The 18,485-nt window shown below is 41.2% G+C and overlaps 1 protein-coding gene across 1 annotated transcript; it reads left to right on the forward strand.

The window, feature by feature from the left end:
* Positions 1–11,087: 11,087 nt before the first annotated feature.
* stmn2b (stathmin 2b) lies at positions 11,088–16,104 on the forward strand. The gene is made up of 4 exons (XM_051955381.1): positions 11,088–11,228; positions 11,713–11,885; positions 12,543–12,734; positions 14,200–16,104. Exons 1-4 carry the CDS (start codon positions 11,147–11,149, stop codon positions 14,257–14,259), a joined length of 507 nt encoding a protein of 168 aa, XP_051811341.1. The 5' UTR covers positions 11,088–11,146; the 3' UTR covers positions 14,260–16,104.
* The last annotated feature ends 2,381 nt before the right edge of the window (positions 16,105–18,485 follow it).

Here is an 18,485-nt window from a genome sequence, read left to right on the forward strand (position 1 = left end):
AATGCATGTATAAGTAATCTGACAAATGTAATCAATGAAAAACATCAGGATTTAATTGTACCATCAGCAAACTCTCTACACTGTAAAACACTAGAAATGAATTTAGTCAGATCACAGGTTTTTTGTATGTAATGAATATGGATTTTGCAAATTTCTAGTTAAGTGCACTTTAAATGTCTTATTGTTCTATGAATAATGAGTTGAATGAATGAACAGCTGAGAAGTTACTCAACTTAAATTAGGTTTATAAGAAACAAAAATGGCTTATAAGCACTGTTAGGAACTCCCCAGAGACTCAGATTTCTATAGTTTTAGTGCACAGATATAATGGAAACTTGCAGAGTATCTTTATTAAATGAAGTTATGGCTGAGTGATTCAGACCCGCAGATTTTCATTTAGTGGTGTTTGGGAGCAGAATGAGAGACCATCTTTGTTCTGAATGTGGTCAAAAATGGCTCCAACAGCTAAAACGGGCCTGTACTAAATTAAATTATGAATTCATTAAATTAAAGGAAAACAGATCTTACTGTAACCGTTATCTATGAGAATAGTTGATCCAAATAACTATTCTCACTTCAATGAAGTTGTTTTCTCAGGTGCAGTTATTTTAACCCTCAAGTTCTACACTTTCACAAATCACAAGATGATTTTGATCTAGTTAATCATGGAAAGAGCACATTTCTAAGGCAGTGGAGGAACGTATATTTCTAAGTTGAATGAACCTAATATGATTAAGAGCGTACATTTGTTTGGATCTCACATTAAAACATAATATTTTACATTCTTTCTTATAAGTAGTTTTTCACTGCATTTTGTCTTTTAAATTCATTCTAAATCACATTGCTTTTGAATGCATTTGCTCATCTTCACTACACTGCACACTGATTGGCAAAAGTTTGGAAACAAATGAAAAGTCTATAATCCAAATAATATAATGTCATTTCAATAAATCAGTACCACAGATATATTCAGAAGAGTAACAGATTAGTGTAAAACAAACATATTTCGACATGTTCATGCTTGTTTCTTATACAAAGTTGTGAACGTTTGCACCAACTGGTTACACTGGTTACACTGGTTACACTGGTATCTACTTGAATGTATCCTCATTCATGCTTATGAAGGTTCCTCAAACTGGCCAGTAAATGTTGCCTCATAGTACTTTTGGATGTTTAAAAAAAATAAAACTGTCACATACTTTACCATCAAGAGTTTTGAAATCTGACACTGATGACCTGCATTTTGAAGTTATGCTCCAGCATACCTGGACCTTATGGTTCTATTAATTTTCCTTTGAGTTATTGCACTCGGCAAATACTATGCTTTTAAGTTATTTTATTATGCTATAGCAAAAAATGGGTAAAATAAGAGTGAATTCATGCACCCCCAACTCAAACAGAAATAATTTCCCAACTTTTGGGTCACCCTGTATTTCTCTATTCGTGAGACTCTTGTTTAAAATAGGTACCATCAGAATAAAGCTTCTTTTTCTTCTTGAACTAGGATGTAGCTGTTCCTCAGTACTGCATTATGAGCTACACACCTCAACTACATAGAAACTCTGTTCTTGGTTAATCAGTGGCCATAAATAAGCTCATGCACTTTAAATAAACAGTAGAAACGTAACGGCTTTGTTATCAGTGCAAACACATGCGTGTCGATAAGGGCTGTGTTGCTTGAGTTGGTACTTCTGGAGCACTAAGGGTTGGACACTAGATTCAGATGTGAATGGATGTGGTGGGATACAAACAGACTGAAAAGTGCACAGTGAATGAAATCAGTGTTGCTGAGCGTGTTTGAATGACGCTTTTGTCTGTGGAGGATGATATATACTGAATGGTGTTGTAGAATAGCTTCCTGAGCCATGCATTCCTGAGCTTATTGCTATGACTTGAAAGTTGCTGCCATCTAGTGATTATCTTTCAACAAGTCCATCTTTTTCTTTGGTAGTCTGTAATGTGATCATCAGTGGCCTATTTTCTGCAACTACACAAGTGATAAATAGTGATTTAGCAGGTTCACTCCCAACAAGGACGATGTTTGAGGCTTTAGGACTTCGATTAAGTCGATTATATGAAGACTGAGGAGCTTAAAATGCAGCATCCTTGGTAGGAACTACCTAAATCTAAATGCTATTCTCCTTATTTCAGCATCACAGACAGGGAGTGTGTTTGTCTGCTCGTCACCATTGAAACAAAGGAGGAAACACCCTCATTGTCAGCTGTCAGAGCCCTAAAACACAGGAGGACATGGGCTTTGGTTGCACAGAGGAGGGGAGTGTTGCAGAATGCTCCACAGGCTCATTACTGGCACCAGCGTCAATGTCACTGTAGTGTATGATGACAGGTCCTGTCATTAATTTCAAAATAAAACCCTTTAAAATACAGTGCCTCTTTATGTTCTGTAGGGAATGACACAATTTGTTTGGCAGTTTGATGGTGCAGAGATACAAAGAAACAAAAAGGCTACTCAGACGTTTGTAGACATCTGGTATGGTTTGTGAGATGAAAACTAAATAAACCTACATTTAAAATACCAAGAGAATAAAACAAAAAACGTTTTATGATAAAAAAGGGACAAATTTTAAAATAAGAAAATAGAGATTGCTAAGCATAAAATAAGATGATCAATAAAAGAAATCAGCCTACGATTAATTTCATATCATAGGATTAATGTTTTAAAAGGTGCTTTTAAAAAATGTATATTTTTAGTACCTTCGAAAAACCAATTCACAAATGATCTCTCTCCAGCAATAGCTCTAAAAAGTCATTCTCATTCTTGAATAATGCTTCAGAATGTGCGTGCGTGTGTTGCCATTATTATTTATAAGCTCCTTTCTACTGCTTTTTTGCACAGATGAGGACTGCACTTTTCAATTTCGTTGTATGCAGTATATACAATATCAATAAAGATATATTAATGTTCGGTCTATATAATGCCACAAAAAAATAATTCTAACTTTAATTTTTTTTAAAAGTGCTCCAGGTTAATGTGTTCATTCATAGCCGAGGTTAAAGTTGGTTTTCTTCAAGCTCATGCAGTAAAACCCACATATTTATGTTAATGTAAAGCATTAAACACGATTTTTAACTAATCTTTTTTGTCAAATTAGTGTAAACACAAACTTTCCACCACGTTTACCTCTCCTGTTTCTGTCTTGAAGAACCCTTTCACAATAAGAACCTTTTTGTCTGATTTAAAATGTGTTAAATCTGATTATTTCTTCACATAATAATGAAAACCGTGCAAACCAGGAGAGTTGAATTCAGTCCTTGGTAGAAAATGGACACACATTCATACAAACAGTTCAGTTTTTTGAAAGAACTCAATATTTCAGCCAAGATAAACTATCCTTGTAAATGAATATGAAGATAAACCCTGACAAAACTCTAGAATTTACCCTCTCTCTCAAAACACACAACACATTCATCACACAAACCAAGAGACACCAACTGAAGGTGTTGACTCTTTGGTGTCACACACCAAACTGAGGGAGAAAACCTCCTTTTATAGACTACCCAGGCTGATGAGCACCAGCTGGGTGCAATCAGGACAGGTGAGCTGAGTGAGAGTCTCGTTAGGAGTGCTGGACGTTACAGACTACCTCCATCTGTAACACAGGTCAAACAATTTGTGTCGTTACAACCCCTAACGTCAGTAGAAGTTTGTTGGTTTTACTTGCCATTTTATGTTGTCTCAGCTAAGACTTAAGTTTGTACAACGTGAAATGCCTTAATATCATTAAGTATAATGTTGATGGGACTATTTTGTCACCTTCACTTGTGTCATATCATCGAAAGGTTAAAGAACGTCTGATATATACACAAAAAAAGAAGAAATTTTGAAGTTGCAGTTCTCACTTTTTATACTGAAATCCCACACACTTATTTCAAAACGAGGAAACTGGAAGCAGCTTCTTATCGTGTCTTGTGCATATAATCGTTTCGACACTTACTGATTACGTCAAATCAAGAACTGATTCCTTACATTAAGAACAAGTCAAAGCTAGTTAAGTAACTAGTTAAGACAAGCATTCTAGACAGACATGCTTTCATTCTCTATTTTCTCAGTTTAAGTCGGCTGTTATTAATTTGATTGATCAGCAACAAGTGTTGTTATCATTTTATACATAAGACAACTTGTGAGGCTGCTTTCAGTTTCTTTGTTTTAATATTAGTATCCATTGGTAGGGACTTAACTAGTCTTTCTCATGGTTTGCACCGTTTACATCATTATGTGAAGAAACAAGCAGGATTAAACAGATCTTAATTGACATACAGCAGGTTTCTGTTGTTATTCAAGCTACCTAAATAAGAGTTTTAACTCAAATTCAAATGTTGCATGGTTGGAATCCAACTCACTGTAGGTGAAAAGACCTCAAACCAGACAACTAAGTACTAAGTTTATCTGAGAACAAAACACAAATATTTTAGGTTAATAAACATGAAATTCACATAACTTTTGTATTTAAGTTTGAGAGGCAGGACGGGTTCATTCCAACAAAATCTCATTTAATATTTTACAGGAAGGCAGAAGATGGATGGATGGATGGATGGATGGATGGGTTAGTAGGTAAGGTGTATGAATGGTAATGTTCTAACCCATAACAACCCAGACCCATTTTTCCTTAAAGGAAAATTATGTGGGATATACCACAGACCAAGTGGACCACATAGACTGGGGCACTCAAAGTGCTTGTTACACTGGTGTCACCGTGGGTTCTTTGGGTTAATTTGAAAAGCCCACCATGATTTCCCACAAAAGCACTAAAGTGAACACAATACATGATATTATAATGTGAACATGAGATTATAGGGAAAAATAAAGAAATGTTGACATTTTGGCAGGTGGGTTGCCAAAAAGTACAGTAAAACACACAACAAAATAACGAAAGATAATCATCTCAGAAAAATAAAATAAATTTCCTTAATTAAAACACGTTTTCTAGCCTTAATTTGACATGAGATTAGTTTACTTGTTCTAACCGTTTAGATAGATAGATAAAATCATTAAAACAAATAACATTTTCAAGAAGCAGATGCATTAATCGACTCTCAGCTGACTAATCATTGCATCTCTACCTTACTGAGCGTGTATGAGCTCATAATCTATAACCACTGCGTCACCTCGTGGTTTCCGGGCAGCTTTTATTGTGGAGGATGAGTCTGCGCACCTCCAGTCGCAGTTCTGCTCGTTTCTCTCCGGCTTGACGCAGCTCATAACCGACCACCAAGCGCACCGGCAGCCCCCGTCTCTGCTGACTCAGTGCCTTAACAGCAGTCCCTTCACCCCGAGACACAGCATCCAGCAAACCTCGGCTCACTTCTCCGGTCAACCCGCCTCCGGCAACCACCGAGCAGAAATGGCAAAGACCGCAATCGGTGAGTATTGCCCCTTATATGTCCTATTATTATTACTATTATGTTGGTGGTGATGGATTTCTGGGATTGAAGCGGCTTCGCAGGCTGGAGGATGATGAGAGGCAGTGGCGACACCCATGGCACAAAAGGATGCTGAGGGCTTCAGAGGAGGGAGCGGCCAAACTCCTCTGCAAGTCACTTCTAGATAATGAAGTTAGGGAACATTAATTATCTAAGCTTCATTGTTCTCCCTGTGAGGCATTTTTGTGTGGGTTTTGTGAATGGAGATGCGGAATATGGGTTAGTTTGGGGTACAGTTTGCCAAATCGGTGACGCATATTTTTTTTATTGGGTTGAATGCAAAATTGCGGGGAAATGACTTAAAAAAATAGATGCGATTTTCTTTAGAGATGTTTCCCCTCACACCAGCATCTTTTTGGTCGATGCCTGCCGCACCTGCTCCTCGTCGCCTGACTCAGAGCCGTGCAGCATAATGCAGCGCCAGCGACCCCACCCAACATCTCCGGTGCCTTCAAAGCAGCCGCTCTGCTCTCCAGGGTGTCAATATTTTCCCTGTGACAAATCTAATTATGAAAAAACTGGGCCAAGGCGTGTAGCTGCGGTGTAAAGCCTGCTCGAGCATTTATTTGTGCTGCTAAAGACATGAATGATGGAGAGAAGAGGGGGAGGAAAAAAAGAGGAGCAGCATCCTTATCCAGAATTGCGCGGAAGAATTTACGACTGCTGATGAAATCAATGTCGTCTCCGGAATGTCAGACTCCTCAATCCCACCGTTTGGAAGGTTATTGACTGTGTAAGTGTGGACTATTATGTATGATAAGTGTATTATGACTGGGCCCCGTGATTGATGCGTAAATGTGGCTCAGGAATACATGGAGGAATGAAATGAGATTCCATGTTGTGGCAGGTGGAAGGCCTTGTATTTGTGCCACTGTGGATTTCCATATTTATTTCAGTTGTTGCAACATTTCACTCCATTTATGAGCCTTTTCAAGACTATTTAAACACTAGGAGAAGAAAAAAGTGTATTTTCTGTGTTTGTAGCTCAGTCTAGGGGATAGTCTGTTTGTTTTCTGGTTCACAAAGCACTTGATGGGTGGATGGGCATGCAGAGGGACAGTGGTGAGGGTCCTCATGTCTGCGCTCAGGGACTAAACCCTGTCTGTTACATGTATTCCCCTCTCCTCCTCCTCTTCTTCCTCCTCCTACGCCTCCTCTCTTTTTCTTTTTTTTTCTCCCCCCTTCCATGATTTGAGCTGTGGACAGGCAGAATGGGATGGGCACGGAGCTGCAGACACTCTGGGAAAGAAAAAAAAAAACGCCATCATGCCAGTCAGCACTCACAGGGTCGCCGAGTCCATTTAGGCTGCGTTTTATTTACAGCAGCAGCTTTATGGGTTATTTCTGAATCAGACGGTGGCATTTAATTCTACTTTTTCCATACCTACTGGGATAGAGGAGAAAGGATTGTGGTGGTTTCAGGGGTCACTGAGTATTTACTGCTATATTTAAGGACTGCAAGGCTGGATGAGCGCTGCTGTATGTTTGTGGCTTTGTGGGTTTATCACCCTTTGTTCGACTACGAACAATAGACATCCTATAGATTCCACAAACAAACTCAGAACCACTCCTGTGTGCATTACGGCTTCGAAGCACTTTCCTGATCCTTATCAAGCACACTTGCCATATTCAATTAGGTGTGGTCATTCAGTCAGGGCCCTAAAATCCATTCCTTTGTGCACAGAATGGGCAATATTAACATCAATTTCAGGCCACTAATCATCTTCAGATTCTGCTGTTTTTCCTCACCTTCTCATCTCCATGACTATTGTTGTTCTGCATGAAGTCTCCTGGACTCATAATTCATCCTCATTCATGCCATCGATCCATGAGAACACTCCCATTCCTGCCTCACATGGCTGTTGCTCTTTAGGATGGGCTGAGAGGAAGAGGTGACATCAATCCACTGGGTCATCGTATGCATTATAGTCGTGATCTGTGTATAAAATGTGCATCAGGGTAGAATAGGTTACACATCCCTGGCAAATCTGATACTATCAAGCTACAGGTTTTAGATTATGCACATTACACTGTAATCTCTTATAGATATTTAGCACAACACCCATGAACGCTGTGTCATTTTGCAAAACTAATGCACCTATCTAAAGCTCATTTGGTGATTTGATCAACAGACATTTGCTCATTAAAGTCATTTGACATACTCAAAGCTTCCTTTTGTTGCAAAATCTGCCACTTTTCTCCATCTTATGTAATAATAACCTCAAAATATTTGAATTCGGCACTCATTGTGAAGCCATCCCTCTGAGCTTTTGTCACATTTTACAGCCAAAAAGATGAAATAGTTCATTCTAAATGGTAAATCTGCATTGAACGGACACAGGGTGCGGTTTTCTTGCCACCAGCCCACCTGCTCTTGATCTTCCGGGTGCCGTAATGGTTCCTTTAATGGCCAACGTTGGTGTTCCGATACCTTCATAATTTCATGATTATATCGTTGCCGTGTGGGCTGACTGTAAAGAGGCTCTATGTGCTGAACACACAGGCCGAGCTGTGATTCTACAGCACCCGGGAGGGCCGTAGGGCTTTTCTTGCACTGGTCACATTTAGTGGGATGACTTTAATAGGCAGTTTGTTGCTCAAAGCCTGGCTAACAGTATCTTTCATTTGTTTCTTTGCCACGCTGTGTGCGTTTCTGCTCAAGGCGGCCGTCTATTAAATCCTCGTAGCAGCAGAGGAGGAGGAGAAGTGTGGCTGAAGAAATTACCAAATAGGAGGTGTGGTGGTGGTTCGTGCAAACACAGAAATGAAGCTCCGGGGAGATGCAGAGTGTGGGTGACTGTGTGGAGAGATGGTAGGAAAGGGAGGACAGGACTGAGAGGAATTCATCAGCAACAGATGAAAAGGAGGCTCGGGGATGCAGGAGGCTTGTGGGGGAGGAGGTGCAGCAGATATTGATGATCTGTGCTCTCTGGCTGATGGATTGGAAAAGGAAGTGCAGGTTGATGGCTGTCTGTGGTCCGGACAGAAGGATCCTGTAGAGGGAGGCTGCAGACCTGACTGGTTGAAACCAGCCGGCTGGAGTGAAGTGGGAGCTTTAAAGTGGCCGTCTGACATTATTTTGTCTCATACGTGGCTGCCATAAAAACACAACATGTCTGAAACTTAGGAAGAACCTTTGAACAGATGCCTGTGTTTGGACACCGCCTACTGTGGGATGTCACTCTGGGTCGTTTGTCATTTTCGTGTGTCTGATCCACTGGGAATGAGCGTATTATTGCAGTGGTTACACTGGGAAAAGATCTTTTCTCTCAGGAGATGTACAGTGACACTTTAATATTTTTGCTCAATAGAGAATCTCATATATTTCTGATTATGGATAAAATATGGAAAAAATATGCTGCTCTGAGCTAAAGAGCAATTTCAATCCACAGTAAATGGTTATCAACCAAGATGGCAAAGAAATGAAATTTACTCTAATATAGTCATAGTAAAAAATCCATCTTATGCACCTTAAATAAAACTAAGCCAACTAGAACAGAGCTGCTAAATTTATCATCCTAAATTGTTAATATTGCTGTAAATGTAATATCTTTGGGTTTTTGTTGGACTAAACAAGACATCTGATGACATTTGCTTGGCTCAAGACAAAATTTTTAACTGATTATTCAAGAAAATCAACAGTTTCACTGATTATGATAGTAACCCCTAAACTAGAAATGTAGATTTGCATGTTCAGTTTCAAAGCATTACTGAGCACAGAGGAGAATCCACCCACAACCTGGCAAGCATTAAATAAGAGTCTCTGCTGATCGCATCCATAAGCACTTAACCCAAATTACCTGCTCCACTGAATTGTTAACTGTCTGACTCTTCAGCTGTCAGAGGGGATTGTATGTATGAGAAAATGGCTGCTGGGGGTCTTGACATATACACATCCCTTAATGAGCCAGTGACATGAATCCAAATGTGTCCAGTCCCCCCTCTCGTCAGGAGAAATGGTTTGGTCCTCTAATTACAAATTAAAGCACTATCCACCTGAGGTGGCTGCTTTCATTAGGCCATCCTGAGGGCAGTTGATGGTGGCAGAAATTCCACTGGGAGCTACCCCCTTTTGCTGGTTTCTAATCCTCCTTTCTGTGATTCTGTTTATATCAGAAAGGCATTATTGTGAAGCCCCACCCCACCAGGCAAACAGTTTCTCCTTCTCTCTCCTTCCACTCCTTTCCTTTCATCTGACAGAAATTGCACTCTTTTCTTCTTCTTCTCAAACAAACTCCACTTTCATCTCCATTCCTATTCACCCATCTCTCATTTCTTCTAGTACTTCTCAATTTTTTTTTTATCACCCCCTGCCATGCTCTTTCTCTCCCACTTCCTCCTCAGGGAAGGGGTTAACAAGGCCATCGGAGAGTAGTGAGAGCTACATCTGAGAGTTTATCACATTACTGTGGCGTCTGCCAGTCTGCAGGGCAGAAAGCGAGACACAGAGAAAAGACAGAGAGCGAGCGAGCGAGGAATAGGAGTAAGGAGGAGGATTTGGATTAATCATACTGTACACCAAACCCCACCATGGAGGAGCTCTTTCACTGTAAATCTCATTTCTGGCTTTGCTACTGTAGCCGACTGCAAATCATGAATCAGTGTGCCACATTTCAGCCCCGCAGGCCTCATGCTCTGGGTGATGGATTATGCCATACCATGACAGTTGGCATGCAAATCTGCAGCATGAGGCAGTGTACCTTGACAGAACACAGCAGCTATGTGCAAACGCAGAATTTTCACAACCTGCAGTGTGTTGCAGATATTTTTGCTTCTCTCCCAGCAGGGACTGCTGCTGAACTTCAGTTTCACATTACAAAGTACTATGTGCCAAGAACACAAGAATAAAAAAAATAAAAAACAAGGTTAGACAAGGTTGGTTGTTCTTTTCATTTTTTTTCCCCGTCTGCCCTTTGGAGCACGTTGTCCTGCCCTATAGAGCTGGGCGCAGGTTGCCAGTTAGAGCCAGCGTGATTTGAAGCCAGCTTTGCCTCGGTGTCATCGGCGCTATTAACATTTTGGACCATAAACAGACCACAAAATGGACAATCATATTGCTGTGCTTTGCTGATAAGCTAAACCCAAGGCTGTATCCATACAAACAGATTGAGAAGATAAGAAATTCAAAGATTATCTGAAGATATAACCTAAATCCCTCTATTTGGTTTTTTAAATTACCTGAAAATCATGAAACTGATCTTTGATGTTTTGTGGCTTTAGCTACAGAATAGCTGGGAGCCAAAAAGGGCGTTGGTCTGGGAACGTTAATAAATAATAGCCCAAATAAAATGCATAGCTAATGATGTGAGGAGGACCCTGTGGGGATGGTAGCATCTTGGCTGTTGAGGAAATTAGGCCAAGTAAGGATCCATCCATCATTCTCCCCTTGCTGCTGAGTGAAAACAAAGGCCAGAAAATGTCGACAAAACCCAGAGCAGTTCAGCAGCGGCAGACACCCTTTGATGAGATTTTCCATTTGGAGGACTTGATGAATAATTATTCCTCCAAAAATCTTCATATTTACATCAAAGGCCTCCTATGGAGGTAGAAGTAGGTTAATGATGTTTCAGCTTTTAGTGTGTTACTGGGTTAATATCTTGTCTTTGTGCATGTGTGTTAGCAGTGCAGCTGAGAGAGTGCATGATAATAAAGTAACCTACAGTGGTGTGATATTTCCATTTTCCTCCTCAGCTTACAAGAGAAGATGAAGGAGATCTCAGTTCTCTCACTCATCTGCTCTTGTCTGTATCCTGAGACCCGCAAAAACATCATGGGCGACTTTGAAGGTAGGTGACAAAAAGAAACGGCTTTTCTTCTTCATCAAACATACATGAAGGATCTAAAATGATGTGCACTCGAAAAATAATGTTTGGGCTCAGCAAAAAATCTTATCGCAACGTTTTTCATCGACCTTTTGGAAGTATGACAGCTTCATCAGCTTGCATGTTTCTTACACAACTGAAGGTGTTTTTAATTGCGAGTTAACAAGAACTCAAGGTGAAGAAACATGAAGTTATCAAACCATTTCCATCAAATTGCATCAACTTGAATTTAGTTTGAAATCATCTAATACAGAAACTAGAATTTAATAAACACAAAATATTAGGTTGATGCAGTTACCAGCATTACTGTTAACTCGGTCCTTCAAAATAATGTTTGCAACTTTAAATGTTTTCCTTAATTAGCATATTAGATGGGGTTTTTTTCTTGCAAACATGCATTTAATTAAGTGATGGGAATAATTACTTACGTTTTTCTTGCTTGTTGCAGACATGGACATTAAGCCCATTAACAAGCGTGCCTCAGGCCAGGCCTTTGAGGTCATCCTGAAGCCGTCCTCCCCCGTGTCTGATGTGGCCCACTGCATCACCAGCCCCCCAAAGAGGGACATTTCCCTGGAGGACATCCAGAAGAAACTGGAGGCAGCTGAAGACCGAAGGAGAGTAAGGATGATTCCCTTCATTTTCACTGCAGCCAGCTGTCATGTATCACAAGAGCCACAAGTGTGATGAAACTTTTACTGATACCAAAATTAAATCATTTCTGAGGCTAAATTAAAAGCATCCTTAAGATCAGAGGAGAGATTCAACCAAAACAGGTTTATAGAGTCTTCCTGGTATGCTAATAAATTCCCTTAGCATCTAGTTTTACATCCGTTGTGCGTCACATCGACTACCGCAGCTGCAAAACTTCCAGGAAGAATGTAATCTGACATCAGCTAATTCCTGCATCCTATTGATTTAAATGTAAATACGGTCGCTGCAGCATCTGACAAATCCAGCGACCCACCAACAAATCAATGAACCAGTCATTCATCAATCAATAACACAGTTTGACAGATTTTTTTAACACCAGATACCCAATACCTTCACTTAAACATACAAGGCAATGCATAAATTATAGCACACGCCGGGAGAAAATGAAGTTGGCAGGGAGAGACGTGTTCCTAGCTCCAGATATTTAATGTGTGCAGGAGATTCTGACTCATGCTTTAAATTCAAGACAAATCTACGAGTGGTTTTCAGTAAATCACAGCCTCCGTATCGACCCTTTTCCCCCTGACTCATCCTCTCCGCTGCTCGTCACTCTTCCTCATCCAGTCCCAGGAGGCCCAGATACTGCAGACTCTGGCTGAGAAACGAGAGCACGAGCGCGACGTGCTGCTGAAGGCCATGGAGGAGAACAGCAACTTCAGCCGCATGGCCGAGGAGAAGCTCCAGATGAAGATGGAGCAGATTGAGGAGAACCGGCTGGCCTACCTGGCTGCCCTGATGGACCGCCTGCAGGAGAAGGTGAGCAGCACTGACACGGGGAAAAAAAAAGCTGAAAATTATTCTAATCATGTGGACATTTCACATGCTATGTATTCACTTTGATTATGTAGCTGCGAGGCTAATTTAAAGTCAGTGAAACATCGATGTTGAGTGTAGAAAATACTGCTTTCAGCTCATAAAAGTAGTGATATTAAAACACACAGATTCCCAGAACACACACTGAGGACATGACCACTGTGTCCTCAATAACAGCTATCTGTAAATCCATCACTACGCTTGTACTTGCTGTTTCCGAACTAATGAACAAGTGGATTTAAATGATTTTCTGGATTGGCACCATCCAATGAGATGTAAACTAAACATCATTGTGTCCTAAGCTATAACATAATAGCCAGAACTGTTTTATCCAAACAATATACACTACTGGGGTCACTAAGAAATGTCCTTATTTTTGAAAGAAAAGCAATTTCTTTTTTCAACGAAGATAACAAACTAATCAGAAATCCAGTGTAGACATTGTTAATGTGGTAAATGAATATTCTAGCTGGATATTTTTAATGGAATATCTCCATAGGGGTACAGAGGAACATTTCCAGCAACCATCACTCCTGTGTTCTAATGCTACACTGTGTTAGCTGATGGTGTTTAGAGGCTAATTGATGATTAGAAAACCCTTGTGCCGTTATGTTAGAACATGGACAAAAGTGGGAGTTTTCATGGAAAACATGAAATTGCCTGGGTGACCCCAAACTTTTGAACAGAAGTGTATCTAATAAACGACAAAAATGAGGAACAAAACGACAAAAACATGAGACAAATGACAAAAGTCAGACAAAAAATCAACAAAAAAGAGACAAAATATTACAAAAATGAGAAACAAAATCTCGTATTTTACTTTACAATCAAAACAACTTGTCATGGTCTAGAAATTATTGTAAATTTACAGTCTTACAACTTTAGAATTCAATGTTAATGTCTTTTTTAGACTTTTTTAATTTTTAATTTTTTTTTAATTTTTTAATTTTTACACTTTATTAAGTCGTGCTGCGTGCCGGATTGGACCCTCTGGAGGGCCGGTTTTGGCCCGCGGGCCGCATGTTTGACACCTCTGCTCTAAGTAAATTTGATGCACAGAGACGAGTGTTCAGGAGTTACATCAATGACTAATGAGGGACTTTACCTAAAATAGAAACAGAAAAGAAAGAGATCTAGAAGGAGACAAGAGGAAGGAAATGATGATAAAGGCTGGTACACCTGCTTGATGGAGCAGTTTTCTATAAAAACCTCCAAAAATAGCAAAGAAGATGAAGAAGGGTGTAAAAATTGAAAGAATTATAATGGAGAGTGGATGAAAGTGGAAATGAAGTAAGCTGCCACGGCAAAGGTCAAAGCAGAAAAATGTTGAAGGGAGCAAGAAACCAATGTGAAGAAAATGGCCGGCAGCAGAGGCCAGCGTGACACCTCCGCTGTGTGCTGTTTCCAGGAGAAGCATGCCCAGGAGGTGCGCAGGAACAAGGAGTTGAGAGAAGAAGTGACAGCGTGAGAAGCCCCAGCAGGTTCTACTACGTCCCACCTCCTCACCCTCTACCACCACCCCCAACCCTGAGGAACACCCTCTCCTCCTCCTCCTCCTCCTTTCCCACTTTATTCCACATTCCCCCCCTCTCCACCTCCCCCCCAACCTCTGCCATACTCCCCCCACCTCCCATACTACTACTACTACTACTACGAAACAACCACAGCCTGAGACGCCGCCCTGAAGACAGCGGGAGGTTCGAAACGGGGTTGGGGGTGGAAATGATAATCTCCAAAATGATTGGGATAAAAAATGAAAAATTTATGTCTCCTGCCCATTCTTCCCAGAAAAAAAAAAAGAGAATGTTTTTGCTCTGTTTCAAATGAGAAGAAAAGAAAACATGAAATTGACAAGTGACAGTGGTTTTTGTAAATACTTCTTTTTTTTGTTATATACAATACGATACAAGCAGCAGAAGTATTGATTGCAGTGTGCCATTTTTATATATGAGTTTCCTCTCCCTGCATATATATGGATGTAATATTCTCTTCATTTTCATGTTTGATTTTTGTTTGGTTCATTTCAGCCTGAGAATGTTTTATTTTTTAGGTTTCTCTTGTGTGGTAACAGGCTTAGGTGTTTGTTGTGAGTTTGCCAGCTAGCTGATGTTTTGCTGCGACCGGTTTCGTCCTCACAAGGCTCCTGGCTCCGTTCCTTCCTTCCCCTTCAAATGGGCACTCTGACCCAGAAGATCCTTGAAAGCAAAAAAAAAAAAAAAAAAATTGGATCGGGTCGGGGTGATTTTCCATCTAGTTTATGCCAGTGTTCCAATTAGCGAGGGACATGTGCAGGGAAGTTGGCACGAGGGAAAAAAGGGAGCGGTTTGCTTTTCTGTGGGGACTGCAAGCCTGTCGCCGCACATCCACTCCTGTGAGGTAGGTAGTGACTGTACCACAGGAGAACACTATAGCATTTAATGAGCCCATCCTCATCCTCCTCCCCTCCGTCTGCAAACTCTTCATCTCTCCACATACTGTATAAGCACTCACTCACACGCTCTCCACACAGGCGATCTCTAGCACAGAGCTCAGGAGGAGTAAAGTCTGTCCATCTGGCACCGGATAAAAGCCCACGTAACATCTCCGACAAATGGCGGGCCTCCTGTATTCCTCGGCTCCCAGTTCCATTTCAGTCACTGTAGTGTGCAACACAACTGGGGTTAAAGTGCGTCCTCAGACTGCTGGAGTGCAAAAGAAAAACAACAGAAAAAAAAAAAAAACTTCACTTGCTACTGTGAATCTTACATCGGAGAAAAAGCAAATAAATCCCGGCTTTCTCCGTTCCACGAAGGCTAGAGTAGTGCTCGGCATCGTCATCGCACTTCACTCCAAGACACTGTAAATGCCACTGCGAGGTCGGCACAAGAACGATTTTAAAGCCATAACAGGTATCACTGCAACAATGACCCATCACCACAGTATTTCCATCTGTAAAGGTGTACATGAGTGTATTAAAGTATCCGAATAGTTTGTAACCCGGGGTGTTGAAGCCTGAGGTTGAACCCTGTTGGTCACGCACGCACAGTTGGCCTATAGATGTGTGTGAGTGTGTGTGTGTGAGTGTGTGTGTATTTCCGAAAGGGCGGGTAGATAACCCAGACATTTGTGCCATGTGATATTGATCCGGTTAAATATAAAGCAACACCGTTACAGTGTGTAACAGCTGTCAGACGTTCCACACAGACAGTGACGATCCTACCTGCCTCTCTCTCGCTCTTCTCTTTCCTCTCTCCATTTGTGTGTTTCCCCCTCTCCACATATATCTTTGTGAGCAAGCAGTGGTTAATAAAGATTTGGGGTTCAGTGAATGAAACTGGCTTTTGGAGTGACTTCTTTCAGATACTTGATGTATCTTAAACAATATGCTAAATGTGACAACTCACAAGTTTCTTTTTTAGGGGTGCAACTAGGGCTGGGCGATAAATTGAATTAATTCGATTAATTTGCCTTTTTAAAACCTGACGATTTGAAAATTTACCAAATCGTAAAATCGAGGCGAGCTTAAATGTATAACAATACAGATTCTTCTTCTGCCTTTCACGACTTGTGCACTGGCGTTTGCTTCCGCCTCTCATCTTCTTCCGCCAAAACACTCACACCCCCATCATGGCGGACAGAACAGCAGACGAAGAGTTGGTCGCGAGAAAAGGGCCTCATGTTACATCGATTACATGGAAGTGGTTCGGCTTTGACAAGACTGACACAGAGCAAACTACAGTCGTGCAAGGTTTGCAAAAGTACTGTGAAAACGAAGAGTAGCAGCATAACTAACCTCTTTCAGCACCTCTGGCAGAGGCATCCTAATGAATGGGAAGAGTGCTCGCAGCTACGGGGGTGCAGCATGGCTAGCACTAGCCATAGCAAACAGACCGCAAAGAAACAACAAAAATCGATTAAAATCGGAATCGTCCAAGATGACTAAAAAAAAAATCGAGATTTTCTTTTTTGGCCATATCGTCCAGCCCCAGGTGCAACTAATAATCACATTGATATCATATCTGATGAGTCCAGATTTACCCTGTTCCAAAGTGATGGAGACATCAGGGTAAAAAGAGAGGTGGATGAAGTGATGCTCTCATCATGGCTAGTGTCTACCAGCCTGTGGGGGTCAGGGTTATGATCTGGGGTTGGTCAGGTTCAGCAACATTATGTTCCCAAAGAAAGAGGTCAGCTGACTACCTGAACATACTGAATGACCAGGTCTTCAATTAATGGAGTTTTTCTTCCCTGATGGCGTAGGCATATTCTGAAATGACGATGCTAGGATTCACTGGGCTCACAGTGAGAATGAGTGGATCAGGGTGCACAAGATGTCATTTTCACACATGGATTGGTCTCCAAAGAGTCCAGTCAGGCTGGTACACAGCTAACAGCCCTATTTGACAACTGTTAGAATCCATATTTTGGCAAGAACCAGTCAGCTAAGTAAAGAGAAACGACAGTCCATCTTTAAGAAATGAAGGTCAGGCAGTCTGGAAATTTGCAAAAACTTTGAATGTATCTCCAAGTGCAGTCGCAAAAAACATCAAACGCGACGATGAAACTGGCTCACATGAGGACCGTCCCAGGAAAGAAAGACCAAGAGTCACCTCTGCTGCTGAGGAGAAGTTCATCTGAATAACCAGCCTCAGAAACCGCAAGTTAACAGCATCTCACATTAGAGCCCAGATAAATGCCACACAGAGTTCTAGTAGCAGACACATCTCTATAGAGACTGACCAATCAGGCCTTTATGGTCAAATAGTCAATCATTTTTTTCAACAGGACAATGACCCCAAATACACCTCCAGACTGTGTAAGGACTATTTGATCAAGAAGGAGAGTGATGGAGTGATGAAGATGACCCGGCCTCCACAGTTACCTGACCTAAAACCCAACCCAGATGGACCACAGAGTGAAGGCAGAAGGGCCAACAAGTGCTCAGCATCTCTGGGAACTCCCTCAAGACTGTTGGAAACCCGTTTCAAGTGACTACCTCATGAAGCTCATCTAGAGAAGGCCAAGAGTGTCCAATGCTGTCATCAAAGTGTAACCCTCCCTTTTAGTTCCAACACCTTAAGGTGCAATTCAGGTTTGGGAAGGAATTTTGATAAGAATGCACTCACCCCAAAAACACACAATGACAACAGACTGTCAATTTTTAGGAAAAAAAAATATTGAACCTACATATAGTTTAGCTCAAGAATGTTGAAGCAACCAAAACATCGTATCCATTGACAGTTCACAATAATCACAATCCAGTTCACCAACAGTTCCAAAGATGAGAATGTATTTTTTCATCCAGGATTGGCCGGCCAGGCAAATCAAACCCAAACCCCTGGGCATCAAAATAAAAACAAAAAAATGTCAAGTGCACTCAGAAAAATCCTACCGCCCCCTTATAATGAATGTCCGACGAGACGGTCCAAGGTGATGGACGATCCCAGCGTGGTGGAGATGGAGATATAGACATGGATGGACATCAACACAAGGGTGTTGATTATGTGATTATGGGTCAGTGGGTAGAGTGGCCGTCTTATAACTGGAAGGTTGCCGGTTCGATCCTCGGCCTGTCGTGCTCATGTTGAGGTGTCCCTGAGCAAGCACCTAACCCCTGATGGGTCGTGGTTAGCGCCTTGCATGGCAGCTTCCGCCATCAGTGTGCGAATGGGTAAATGTGACATATCATGTAAAGCGCTTTGGATAAAAGCGCTA

The sequence above is a fragment of the Acanthochromis polyacanthus genome, chromosome 11 (genome assembly GCF_021347895.1).
Source record: "Acanthochromis polyacanthus isolate Apoly-LR-REF ecotype Palm Island chromosome 11, KAUST_Apoly_ChrSc, whole genome shotgun sequence".
Lineage (NCBI taxonomy): Eukaryota > Metazoa > Chordata > Actinopteri > Pomacentridae > Acanthochromis > Acanthochromis polyacanthus.

Bases quoted from the DNA above. Each gene is read 5' to 3' on its own strand.
- stmn2b (XM_051955381.1), top strand. From the start codon at position 11,147: ATGAAGGAGATCTCAGTTCTCTCACTCATCTGCTCTTGTCTGTATCCT. The intron at 11,886-12,542 runs GTAAGGATGATT...TTCCTCATCCAG, and splicing joins CAGCTGAAGACCGAAGGAGA to TCCCAGGAGGCCCAGATACT. The intron at 12,735-14,199 runs GTGAGCAGCACT...TGCTGTTTCCAG, and splicing joins TGGACCGCCTGCAGGAGAAG to GAGAAGCATGCCCAGGAGGT.